Genomic DNA, 13871 nt, shown 5'->3' on the forward strand with positions numbered 1-13871 from the left:
GTACATGAAAATGACAGCCTAAGGGCATAAATTAGACAAAATATTTTCCAGTTCACATACAAAATTCTATTTCTGGGATTTGCCACACAACCTTGCAGTTGCCTGTCAAAGCCATGCTTCTAGCCAAGAAGGCAGTTTTTTGTGCGTTTTTGTAGCTGCTGGGGCCACCATTTCCACAGTAAACTGTAACAGAATTGTCTGAATTCACCCCGAGCAGTAGATTGAGTATGAGACTAGAAGTACCATGATCAATAATTTTATCAGCAGCCATTTATATCAGACGCAGTTCCCCATCAGGTCTGCATGTGTTAGTGGCATCTTAGGTCCTCCCATTCCATACATTTCAATCCAATTATGAGAAAGTATGAATCTGTCATGTTATAATGGGTTGTTGGTAATATAGTGTGACTATTTAAAGGATGACGTTTTCTTTGTATTTCTTTGTATTTTTTTTTTTTTTAAAAGCTATTTTTTTTGTCAGCTTAGGCCGACATGTATTCTTCTACATATTTTTGGTAAAGAAATCGCAATAAGCATATATTGGTTTGTGCAAAAGTTATAGCGTCTACAAAATAGAGGCTATATCTATATATTTATAGCATGTTTATTTTTATCTTTTTACTATGGTGGCGATCTGCAATTTTTTTTACTTTTTTTTTTTTTTTTCCCCCATTTTTGCAACTTTATGGCGGACACATCGGACAGTTTTGACACATTTTTGGGACCATTGCTATTTATACAGCAATCGGTGCTATAAAAAGGCACTGGTTACTGTAAAAATGTCACTGGCAGGGAAGGGGTTAACACTAGGGGGCGATCAAGGGGTTAACTGTGTTCGCTGTTTCGTGTTTCTAACTGAATGGGGAGGGTACTGACTAGAGAAGGGACAATGTAAATTGGTAAAAATGGTGTGTGTGTTTTAGTATCACTTTAACTACAAATCACAGAAGGACAGAAATTTGAATCAGAGCACTAACCAATGTTGTAGCTCTATTGCCATTCACTCTAGTGGTTATATTGCTAGCTGTTACTCACTAGTAATGTGTAGAAGTGACTAATCTTTGCTACGAAATTCCTCATGTGATATCAACCTTTTGAGTAAATGATTATTTGCTTTGCTTTCAAAAAAGCACAAAACATTTGCCAATGAATACCCCTTTCACACTGGGGCCATGCTGCATTAGTGCTACAGCACTGCTCGTTTTAGCTTTTCGGCCACTAGCGGGGCACTTTTAACCCACACTAGCGGCTGAAGAAAGGGCTAAAACCACCCGTGTTGCGGTGCTTCTGAATCACTTTTCAGGCACTTCAGAAGCACTGCCCATTAATTTCAATGGGCAGGGGCGGTTTAGGAGCACTTTATACAACACTTTATACAGCGCTCCCAAACCGCCCCAAAGATGGTTCTTGCAGGACTAACGTCCTGCAAGTGCACCACACTAGGGTGGCATGGCAGGCAGTTTCCAGGCACTTTACAGGCACTTTTTTTTTAGCACTAAAACACCCTCGGTGTGAATGAGGTCTTGGGTTTCACTGGTGGAAACATCAAAATCCTGCTCTGTAAGACTAATCATTAATGTTACATGTCCAATATCATATTTGCAGTGTATAAGTAATGTGTGCATTTTCCAAGAGCAAGGTCTCTTAATCAGCAATGCCTTATTCTCCTTGACGGCCTTTCATGTCTGAATCTCCAGTCTAAGCCAGTGGAGTCTACAGTTGATGGAGGTGCCCAGGTGCAGCAGGTGGTCAACATTGAGTGTGTACAGGAGTTTGTGGAAACCCCAGTTCTCAACATCCAGTTCAGGTATGGCCACCCTCTCATTTCTGTTGTGAGGGCATCCGACCTCCACATCCATTTCAGCTATGCTGTTCCTTTAATGCCCCTTTCACATGGACAGCTGTTCTGCCGCAGTTTAGCATGTTTGTTTTTCAAGACTCCAGGCACAGCTATCAGCTGCATTTGTACAGTGCAAATACCTGCGTTTATGTGTGTTTCTGTGCAGTTGCAGTTACCTAATATAGTCGTTCCCATAGCAACACTTTTTTATTTTATTTTTGTTCCCTTGAATCCCTTCTCACGCTGCTATCCGCAGTTGACACAAAATACTGTGATTACCTGCGGTTATGTGCATATAGCTGCGCTACGTTGCACCTGGATGCATTCAATTCTCTTTTTCCTATTTGCACCGAACCGCATGTAACAAAATCGCAGCTAAACGTTGTGTGTGAATGGGGCCATAGGAAAGCATTGTGTGCTTTTAGCTGCGGTAGAAAACGAGATCTACAGCTAAAAGCACCATTCTATCCGTCCGTGTGAAAGGGGCCTAAGTCTTGCGTGACAATGTAACGTGTTGCTAGAATTTTATATTGTACCTGTAGCATCCTGTGATACAGTTCAGTTTCAGCATGATTTCCTTTCCTATACAGCTTGCAGGGGATAAACTAAAGCTGATAATTAATTCAAACTGTGAATGAACACTCTTCATGTACAGCATATAGTACCTAAGCAGAGGTTTTGACCCGCCCTTTGTAAAAACACTACAGTATTCTCGTTCCTGTATGAACACTTGAACGTTCCCACTTTCCTTGGTAAACTTGTAAAGCAACATTTTTTAACTTAATACATTTCCCGGCATTAGGGTAAAAAAATATATTTTCAGCACGTGTATACTCCCCCTCCCCGCCTTATCACGTTATCTCCAGATTCAAACAGAGTCCAGCAGCAAACTAACCCAGTCAGTAGCTTGAACCTGGTGATGTGTTGATTCTGAGATCTTTTGATTAAAATAACCTGGAGAAGTATTCTTTCCCTGCTGCTTTTGCCATAGGTGACTTCATATGGTCATTTGAGGATTCATAAAATGTGAAAATGTTTTCCTCTTTAAAATATATACAGTATGGGGCTGTGAGCATTGGATGAGGCCCCCTACAAACATTTGGACCCTTTATGTATGATTGTGGTCCTGTGTAGCAGTCTCCTGCAATTCCCCCTTTTGGAAAAAAGTTTCACGCTGCGCTGATTCTAGCAGACAATATATGCTCTTGTTTTTAAGATTGTGTTTCATTATACTAATACTATTCACTTGTGCTCCTGAGGAAGATTATTTGAAGCGCATTGGGTCTATTTTGGATACAAGAGAAATGTGAACCATTACAGTAGACATACAGTGCATTGATAAAGTATTCAGACCCCCTTCACTTTTTTTCAATTTTATGTTTAAGTCTGATACAGTTAGTGATTTTTTTTTCTCATTAATCTACACTCGTAATGAAAAAGTAAAAAAAACTAAATAGAAATGTCTGAATTTATTAAAAATTAAAAACTGAAATGTCACATTGGCATAAGTATTCAGACCCTTTGCAACAAAATGTAAAATTTAGCTCAGGTGTCTCCCATTTCTCTTGATCGTTGCAGAGATGTTTTTACACCTTGATTGGAGTTCCACCTGTGGTAAAATAAATTTATTGGACATGATTTGGAAGGGCATGTACCTCTCTATAAAAGGCCTAACAGCTGACAATGCATACCGTGACAGAGCAAAAGCCATGAGGTCAAAGGAACTACTTGCTGAGCTCAGAGACCAGAATATTGCAAGGCACATATCTGGGGAATGCTACAAAAAAATTCTGCTGTGCTGAAGGTTCCCAAACACACAGTGTCCTTTATAATTCTTAAATGAAAGAAGTTTGGCACAACTATAGGACTCTTCCAAGAGCTGGTCACCCAGCCAAATCGAGCAGTTGGAGGGGAGGGGACTAAGAAACCCGATGATAGCTCTGATCTATAGAGATCCTGTGTGGAGATGGGACAACGTTCCAGAAGGGTAACCATCACTGCAGCTCTCCATAGATCTGAGCTTTATGACACAGTGGCTAGGCCAGTGTTTCTCAACTCCAGTCCTCAAGGCACCCCAACAGGTCATGTTTTCAGGATTTCCCTCAAATGAAACAGCTGTGGTAATTACTAAGGAAGTGAAACTGATCAAATCGCCTACGTAATAAAATAATGGAAAGCCATATTTGTTTTTTTTTAATCTTTTTATTTTGTTTTTAGCAAACTACCTAAGTTTTTAGAGGATTTGCAAAGAAGAATGGCAGAAAAACCCCCAATCTAGTTGTGCAAAGCTTGTTGGTTCATACCCAAAAAGACTTGAGGCTGTAATTGCTGCCAAATGTGCTTCAGCAAAGTACCGAGTAAATGGTTTGAATACTTAAAGTGGAGGGCCACCCTGAAAAAAAAAAATACATAAAAAATTTGAAAAAAAAATCATAAAAAAAAAAAATGAAGAAAAATATTTTTTTTACTTACCAGAAATGCCTGTTGCTAGGCACTTCATCCTTATCTGCCTCTTCTTCCTCCGCAGAGATCTTCTTTCTTCTCTCCTCCATGTGGCGTCTTCTGGGTAATGGGTCATGCTGTGTTTTGGGAACTGTGTGTCCCAGAACACAGCGCGTCCCATTCACAAAGCGCTGCGTGACTCGAGCATGCGCAGTAGGAAACGGGCAGTGAAGCCGCAAGGCTCCACTGCCTGTTTCCCTTACATAGAATGGCAGAGCCGAGGGACGGGTCGGCCTCGGGCGGCCGACATCGCGGGCGCCCTGGACAGGTAAGTCGGCTTAAGTCAGCAGCTACAGTTTGCAGCTGCTGACTTTTTTTTTTTTTTTTTTTTTTTTTTTACCGGCCCTCCTCTTTAAGTACATAAGATTTCAGTTTGTTTCTTTAAAAAAAAAAAAAAATCTTTCATTTTCTAAAACTTTTTTTCTTTAGTACATTAATGGGCACAGCACTCCAAATTTGGAACCATAGGGTTATATTGCCTCCTACAGGAGTAGGAAACTAGGCAGAAAAAAACACTTGACTATGCCTATGGGCCATCCTAGCTAGTATACATCCCCTCACTTCTATACACCTTCAGTTTTTTTTTCTGCCTAGTCATAATTAAGGACCTAGCTCCCTGCAGAAATCTTTGGTTCTAGCAATTTTTGGAATGAGTCATAAGAGGGCCAATGAGAGCTGCAGAGCAGGAGGTGGGTCTGTGTAACCCCTGGATGCTGCACGTGGATCCTTGGCTGTCTCTGGTGTAGATCAGCACTCCTCTGGTAGGGTGGTGAGTCTTGGTGGGGTCCCTCCCTCTCTCTGCTGCAGTTTGTGGCGTGCTTTTCCTCGACACGTTTTGCTGGTGGGTTCCACATTGTCACTCATAAAGTCTCAGGAGCATGTTTCCCCACCTGACCCCCCCCTATCGGAGGCAGCAGGGTCCCAGCCTTCCATTGATGCACTGACGGCGCTCCTGGAGTCGTTTAGTTACCCAGGTGGGGGTGGCCTTTGAGCGACGGGCTAGCCCCCCTGCCTCATCTGTTCCATCAGATCCTGAATCTGGCTCTGCCACCGTGGACGTGGCCCACCCTGCAGGGCTTGTAGTCACGCTCTTTGATCTATCAGATAGTGAGGATGATTCCTCCATAACTGTAGCTGCGCACGAGAAGGCACTGGTTGACGTACTGACTACATCTGTGCGGGATACTTTGAAGATGGAGGATGCAGCTGAGGCGGCTGTGGAGGTGGCCGTTCGTGTTAGTACTCACAAGCCATCTCGCACGGCAAGTGTTGCCTTATCCCTCCTATTTTGACAAGTTTGTCTACAAAGAATGGAAGCTTCCAAACGTCCCTTTCTGGTTCCTAAATGCTTTGCGGTTAGTTACACCTTTGAAGAGTCCCTTCTGAAGAAGTGTACTGTCCCACCAGTAATGGATCCTCCTGTCTCCAGGTTAAACGAGGAAACCATGATGCTTTTTAAAGGACCTTTGTGGCCCTCAATATATTCACTATATATTCACTATTGCTGGTTCAGTACTTCGGCCAGTTCTCACCATTGCCCTGGTGTCGCAAACTGAGTGGCTGTCCCCTGCCTTTTGTAGAGTTGGTGGACCAGTTAATCCTGGGGCTGCAATTTGTCTGCGATGCCTTTGGACATGACTTCCTTGATTTCTAAGCTATCTGTTTCAGCAGTGGTGCTTAGGTGTGTGTTGTGGCTTAAGTGTTGGTCTGGGAAGGACTTCCTTCTCAGGACACTGTTTTTTTTTTTTTTCATCCCTCAGGGCCCACTAACAAGGGTTCAAAACCTTTCAAGCCCTGCTAGGGAGGTTCCAAGTGGCCTTGGTCTGGTAAGCCGAGTGTGATTCTCTAGACCCACGCACAAGGCCCCTTCTATATGAAGATGCGCCCTCACCCTTTCCCGGGATGGGGGGACGTATTTGTTCATTTCCGGGCCGTGGACCTCCTTGATGAACGACAAATGGGTCCACAAAGTAATTCTGTCTGGTTAAGATAGTTTCGTTCTTGCCCTCTGGAAAGGTTCTTTTCCACCAATGAGCGTCTGATGCTTACTTGCACATTCCAATATATGCCCAACCCCAGAGTTTCCTCCACTTTGCTGTGGGAGAAGAGCACTATCTGTTTGTGGCGTTACCCTTTGGTTTCGCCTTGGGTCTTCAGGAAGATGTTAGCCCTGGTTCTGGAGTTGCTATTTCAGCGGGGGATTGCTGTGCTGGCCTACTTGAACGACGACCTCTTGTGAGCGTAGTCCTCATCTGCGTTGATGGACAATGTGGAGATTACTATGCAGACCTTGAAGGAGTTTGGTTGGCTTCTGAACTACCAGATGTCCAGGAAATTGGATTATCTGGGTCTTACTCTGGATTCGGCTCTGGCCAGAGTGCTTCTTCCTCTGGACAAAATCCAGAAGTTGCATGCTGCAATTCATCTGTTGCTGTCCCGCAAAATGTCCTCCCTCTGGACTTGCAAGTGCTGGGTCTGATGGTGTTTTTACCTTTTTGAGACAGTCACGTTTGCACAGTTCTATATGAGGTCCCTTCAGAGAGAGAATCCTAGTGAAATGGAACAAGTGTCTAATGTCTGGACAATCCGATTCGGCTGAGCTAGGAAACCAGGGGTTTTGTTCCCTGGTGGCTTCACTATCTGACTCTTCAGCAGGGCAAGTTTTTTCTCCTTTTGTGTTGGACAGTGGTCACGATAAATGCCAGTCGGTCTCGGTGGGGAGGCGTACTGGGGCTGAGCTCTGCTCATTGGAAGACTGGATTCTTCCAGCATCGAACAATCAATGTCTTGGAACTTCGGGCGATCAGGCTGTGCCTGGATCACTGAACAGATCGGCTCCGGTACGGATCCAGTCAGACAATGCCACAGTAGTGGCTTATGTCAATCACCACGGCGGAACAAAAAGTGGGTTGGTGGCTCTGGAGGTAGCCGGCATTCTCTGGTGGGCAAAATGCTTTTTTTGTGGTACTCTCCACTGTATGCATTCCAGGTGTGGAAAATTGACAGTCGCACTATCTGTCGGAAGGTGTTGGACCAAGGGGAGTGGTCCCTTCATCCGGATGTGTGTTTTCATATTATATGTCTGCGGTGGGGCAGCCCTGAGGTGGACCTGTTGGTGTCTTGGTTTAACAGGCAGGTACCGAGGTTTGTGGCAAGATCTCTGGATTCTCTGACAGATGCCACAGACACTCTGGTGGGCCAGTGGGCCAGTATCGTCCGATTTTAATGCTTTCCCTCCTTTCAAGCTTTTTCCGCTACTTCTGCGCAGGATCAAGGCCGACGGGATTCCGGTCGTTCTGATGGCCCCGGACTGGCAATACTGGGTACGCCGACCTAGTGCGTTTCATCGCCGATGTCTCTTGGAGGCTGCCTCTCAGTGAGGAGATACTATATATATATTATATTACTATTATATTTTGAAAATGTAAGGGAGATTCCCCTGCTTGTGCTGTCGCCGAAGGTGGCAATTACCCCTGCTCAGTTTATTGGAACTGGTGGCGTTATCTTGTCATAACCCCTACTTGGTGATCCACAAAGATGAGGGGGTTCTTTGTCCACGCCCATCGTTCCTACCTAAGTTTGTCTCTGACTTCCATTTAAATGAAGACATTGTTGCCTTCCTTGTGTCCCAGGCCCGCTCATTCCAAGACACTTGTGTTGCATGCGCTGGATGTGGTTCGGGTGATTTTGGGTGTATCTGGCAGCCACCGAGTCTTTTCGGAGGTCAGACTCACTGTTTGTGATCGCGGAAGGGCCAAGAAAGGAGTGTTCGCTTCTCCTGCGACCATTTCCAGATTGATCAGACACATTGACTCATACTTAGTCTATTAAGGGTCGGGTTCCTCCTTTCCCTGTAACGGTGCACTCTACTCAGGCTTTAGTGCTTCTTGGACTTTGTCATCAGGCATCCGTGGCGCAGATTTGCAAAGTGACCGCTTGGCCATTGGTGCACACTTTCACTACATTATACAAATGGATGTTTTGGCATCTGCAAATGCTTTTTGGCTACAAGGTTTTGCAGGCTGCTGTTTAGAGGATCTGTTCTCTTTGGTGGGTGTAATGTTCAGGTTAGGCTTCTGTTAACTGGTTAGCTTTTTGTGGTTAGCCTTGGGTCCTTGTCTCACCCCTCATGTTTTTGGCACTGCTTGGGGACGTCATCGAAAAGAGAAAATAGGATTTTTACTTGCCGTAAAATCCATTTCTCTGTATTCATTGACTGATGCAGCTCCCACCCCTCTATGGAGTTTTGATACTTCTGCTACTGCTTGTTACTAAACTGAAGGCCTATAGCTGAGAGGGGGATGTATAACATATATATTACAAAAGTGCAGAAAAAGTCCCAAACGCACCGCTCAGCGCTAAGGATGAATAATCCTCTTAAGGTAATAGATGCCGCCAAGGCCTTTGATAGCCTTGAGTGGAAATTCCTTTGTAGAACTGACGGAATTCCAGATTGGACTGAATTTTGTCAACTGGGTGAAGCTCCTATATGGGTCTCCTGGGGCAAGGGTAAACATGAACAATGAACTCTCTGCCAGGTTTTGATTGCTGAGGGGGATGCGACAGGGGTGCCGCTTGTCCCCCCCCCCTCTCTTCGCCCTCTCTTCGCCCTCGCTATCGAGCCTTTGGCCTTGTCTTAGAGCTTCCCCAGGGATAAAAGGGTTTAGACGAGGAGAGGATGAAGAAAAAGTAATACTATTTGCGGATGATCGCCTCTTACTGCTTAATGACACACAGGATTCGCTGAGGGAGACTATGTGTAAAATCAAATCCCATGGACGTCTGTCAGGATTGAAGACAAACTGAGAAATCCATTTTTCTGCCCATTGATCAACTAGATAATTCTCTGCCCCAAGAGGCACAACGGCTACAAATAGCGAATCAAATAAAGTACCTTGGTATAAATATCTCCAGAGACCCCAAACAATTTATTGTAAATAATAGTCCCATTATTAAATACATTTAAAGGAAAAATTAAAATTTGGAAAAAGCTCCCACTTTCATCGGCAGGTCGTTGCAATTTAATTAAAATATTTCTGCCACAACTGTTGTATGTTCTCCACAACTCCACAGTATGGATTCACAAAATATAGTTCCATAAAATTGACAGTTTACTCAGAGAATTAATCTGGAAAGGGGGTTCATCTCGCATCATCAATACATTGCAACTCCCAAATAACGAGGGAGGGGTAGCCCTCCCACATTTTTTTTTTTTTTTTTAGTTACTTCCTGGTGGCCCAGCTCCAACATATAGGGGGATGCGAAATGAGAGAGGACGAGAGAGGAAGATCCTCCCTTGTAACTCGTTGCTTAACTCTTTGACTGAAGCATTAGAGGCGGGGACATTCTTAAGGGGACTCCCTACTCTTGACCTGATAGCAAGAGTATGGGAAGTGGTTAAAAAAAAAAAGTGGGTTATAGAGGATTCTCAGAGTACTCCCCTTTACGGGAAAACAGCAAGTTGGGTGAGGTGCAGAAAATGGGCCCGATTAGAGAATGGGGAAAGGCAAGGTTTAAAGTTCATTTCACAGATTTATCATGATGGAAAGTTGAGATCTTTTCAAGATCTAAGAGACCAATTTGTACTCCCCAAGAGATCTTTTTTTTAGGTATCTTCAGGTAAGACACGCTTTGACAGAACAATTTAAAGGGGGGACACTAGAATGGAGTAATATGCCAGTGTTACAGAATATCATTAAGGCTAAGTCATGGAAGGGTCTAATATCTAAAGTATAGCCACGTATACATAAAGCGAGCCGGGAAGGGCTGCAAACAAGGTCCCATAGGGAGAAATGGGAAAAAAAATTGGGAAAAATAACGGAAGCACGATGGGAAAAGATTCTTGAACTTTCTCTGTGAGTATCCCTTTCCCCACCCCAGAAGATGTCACATCTTTTTTCTGTTATACAGACTGTATTGCACACCTCAAAAACTGTTTAGGTTTGGTCGGAGACAAGACCTGTCCAAGATGTGGTAGAACAGGGGGGGGGGGGGGCCTTATCCATATGTTTTGGAGATGTCTAAAACTATTTCGATATTGGAGGGAGGTGGTGGATACTATTGTCCAGGTGTTTAAAGTTTGCATAGACATGGATCCCACTTTGCGTGTCTTGGGATGGATAGAAGGAGAGGGGAGACCTAAAGATGCCCAGTTAGCAATACTGAGATGCCTTTTCCAGGCCAGGAAACTTATTGCCCAGAGGTGGCAGTCCTCTGCCCTCCCATCTAGTAGGGAATGGGAACAGGGTATAGAGATGGTGAGTATTAAGGAAAGGATATCCTATATCAAACAAGGAAGCCGCAACAAATTTGATAGGATTTGGAAGATGTGGAATGAGAAAAAGTAATGTGGAGGAATAGTATGTAAGGACGTGGTCTAATCTGGGAGGGATTAAGGCTAAGTATCTTGCTGAGTGATGAATGGAATGGGGAGTGTGGGAGGTATCGGAAGTATGGAAGTGTGGTATGCTAGTTTAGTGGAATAGGTGTGATAAAGGGGAAGAATGGTTAAATAATTATAGTTGTTTGAAAGGGGAGTCTAAATGCTCCCTCTTCAATCTTTTTTTTCTACTATTGTAAAAAGTATGAGATGTATGCCGTTTTGTAGACTTGCAAATAAAATAAAGATTCGGGCAGCACAGTGGTGTAGTGGGTAGCACTCTCGCCTAGCAAAAAAAAGGGTCGCTGGTTTGAATCCCAACCACGACACTACCTGCTTGGAGTTTGCATATTCTCCCTGTGCGTGCGTGGTTTTCCTCCGGGTACTCCGGTTTCCTCCCACACTCCAAAGACATGCAGGTAGGTTAATTGGCTTCTGTCCCAAATTGGCCCTAGTATATGAATGGGGACCTTAGATTGTGTGGGCACCTTGAGGGTAAGGACCGATGTGAGTGTGCAATGTACAGGGATAGGGACAATTGTAGACACTCACTCAGGTTGAACTGGATGGACTGGTCTTTATTCAACCTTACTAACTATGTAACTATAAATAAAAAAAAATAGATGTCTAGATCACAGCTTGTGATCTTAAATCCTGAATAGCAGCTACTGAAGATCAAGCAAATATGTAAACGATGATGAAATAAAAAAGTTGTAAGCTATCATAGCAGCACTCATATCAATATAAATGTCTGACATGCTTGTATACAATTCCTTATACACGAAAATAAATAAGTCAGTCCCTTGAAGTGGTTTCAGGTGAGTAAATCAAATACAATTTCTTAAGGTGGTAAAAGTTCATCAATCCATGCACCACACACCAGGCTTGTCACCATGTGAGGTAGAATCTCTCCCCTTTGGGGTTAAACTCAACAGAAATCTGGTAAAATCAAGCATCCAAAATATATCTTTATATATCCACTGATTGCCTGTATTCCATAAGGTATGAGCAGCTCCAATATACTTTTCAGAGGGTTTCCTCCAGTGGCCCTTCTTGAATCCTGGGGTAGATTGATGGATAAATGCATGAATGAACTGATGGATGTGTGAATGAATGGAATCACTGATGGGCCGATTGATTCTGGAACCCACTTGGTCTGACTCTCCATGTGTTCTGATTAAGATTGTGTGTGTATATAGAGATGTAGAGATAACCCTATGGTTCTGAATATGCAGCACGGTGTACTCTGAGAAATGGATTTTATGGCAAGTACAAAAATACTATTTTTCACTTTGACATTATGGGCTACTGAGTGTAGATTAATTCGAAAAAGTTTAAACAACTGTAGTACCAGGCTGGAACATAACAAAACAAAAAAAAATAAAAAATGAAGGGGGTTTGGATATTTTATGAATGAATTGTATGCTAGACATATTAGTCTTGTTTTTATTATTGGATGTATATTAAACTTCAGCTCTGCCCCTTCCCTCTTCTCAATCATCTGGGACACGTGACAGGTCCCAGATGATTGCGCGGCCAATCACGGCGCTCGGTGCAGCTCTCGCATGCGCAGTGGGTTCCTGGCTCTGAAGCCACAACCGGGTGCAATGTCGGCGATGCCGAAGGGAGGGGAAGACTAGCGGGCTTCGATCCCCCGCATCTCTGGACCCTGGGACAGGTAAGTGTCCGATTTATTTAAGTCAGCAGCTGCAGTATTTGTAGCTGCTGACTTTCATTTTTTTTTATAATGGGAACACCTCTTTAACCACTAGAGATCCGCGCTATAGCCAAATGACGGCTACAGCGCGGACCTCCTTTGCCGGGACTACGTCTATTGACGTCCCGTGCACGAGCGGCCTGCGCGCCCCCTGAGGGGCGCACGCGGCGCGCTCTGTGATCAGCGAGTCCATGAGACTCGCCTGATCACTGATCAAAGCAAGGGGGCGATCCCGACCCCTTACCACGTGATCAGCTGTCAGCCAATGACAGCTGATCATGTGATAGAACGGAGCCGGTAATCAGCTGTCAGCGCGAGGAGAAAAAAAAAGACCCGATCACCAGAGGCCGTGATCGGGACATCAGTCCCGATCACGGCCAGCTTACCAGTGCCCACCTGCCCCCTGCCAGTGCCACCTCAGTAATTAAAAAGTGCCACACATCAGTACCACCCATCAGTGCCCACAGTGCCACCTATCAGTGCCCACAATCTGCCTCAACAATGCTGCTGCACCCTAGTGTCATCAGTGCCCATCAGTGTCATCTATCAGTGCCCATCAGTGTCATCTATCAGTGCCCATCAGTGTCATCTATCAGTGCCCATCGGTGTCGCCTTATCAGTGCCCATCGGTGTCGCCTTATCAGTGCCCATCGGTGTCGCCTTATCAGTGCCCATCGGTGTCGCCTTATCAGTGCCCATCGGTGTCGCCTTATCAGTGCCCATCGGTGTCGCCTTATCAGTGCCCATCGGTGTCGCCTTATCTGTGCCCATCGGTGCCGCCTTATCTGTGCCCATCGGTGCCGCCTTATCTGTGCCTATCGGTGCCACCTTAACTATGCCTATCGGTGCCACCTTAACTATGCCTATCGGTGCCACCTTAACTATGCCTATCGGTGCCACCTTAACTATGCCTATCGGTGCCCACCAGTGCCACCTCATCAGCACACTTCAATGAAGGAGAAAAATTACCTGTTTGCAAAATTTTATAACAAACTATTAAACATGATTTTTTTTTTTTTTTTTGCATCTTTTTTTGTTTGTTTAGCAAAAAATAAAACTCCCAGCTGTAATTTAAATACCACCAAAAGAAAGCTCTATTTGTGGGAAAAAAATGATAAAAATTTCATTTGGGTACAGTGTTATAATATTTATAAATTTTATTCATTTTTTTCTAACATCCTAGAGAATAAAATGGCAGCCGGTGAAACACATTGTCACACCGTAGTTGCACAGTGGTCTTACAGGCGCACTTTTTTTGGAAAAACTACTTTTTTGAATTAAATAAGACCACAGTAAAGTTAGCCAAATATTTTTTTTCTAATATTGTGAAAGATGTTACGCCGAGTAAATTGATACCCAACTTGCCGCTTGGAGAATGGCGACATACTTTTACCCATAAAAATCTCCATAGGCTTTGTTTAAAAAATTATTTT

The 13871-nt window shown here is 44.0% G+C and overlaps 1 protein-coding gene across 4 annotated transcripts in view; it reads left to right on the top strand.

Annotated features, from left to right (window-relative positions):
* The window catches only part of AP2A2 (adaptor related protein complex 2 subunit alpha 2), a 270817-nt gene that overhangs the window by 237455 nt on the left and 19491 nt on the right, over positions 1-13871 (top strand). For all 4 annotated transcript variants that reach the window (XM_077459935.1, XM_077459943.1, XM_077459951.1 and 1 more), the window contains one exon: positions 1684-1807. In XM_077459935.1, the coding sequence (XP_077316061.1) occupies positions 1684-1807 (124 nt within the window). The remainder of the gene's footprint in view (positions 1-1683; positions 1808-13871) is intronic.

Source organism: Lithobates pipiens, unplaced genomic scaffold, assembly GCF_037356315.1.
Source record: "Lithobates pipiens isolate NorthernLeopardFrog02 unplaced genomic scaffold, aLitPip1_a1.2 Scaffold_10, whole genome shotgun sequence".
Classification (NCBI taxonomy): domain Eukaryota; kingdom Metazoa; phylum Chordata; class Amphibia; order Anura; family Ranidae; genus Lithobates; species Lithobates pipiens.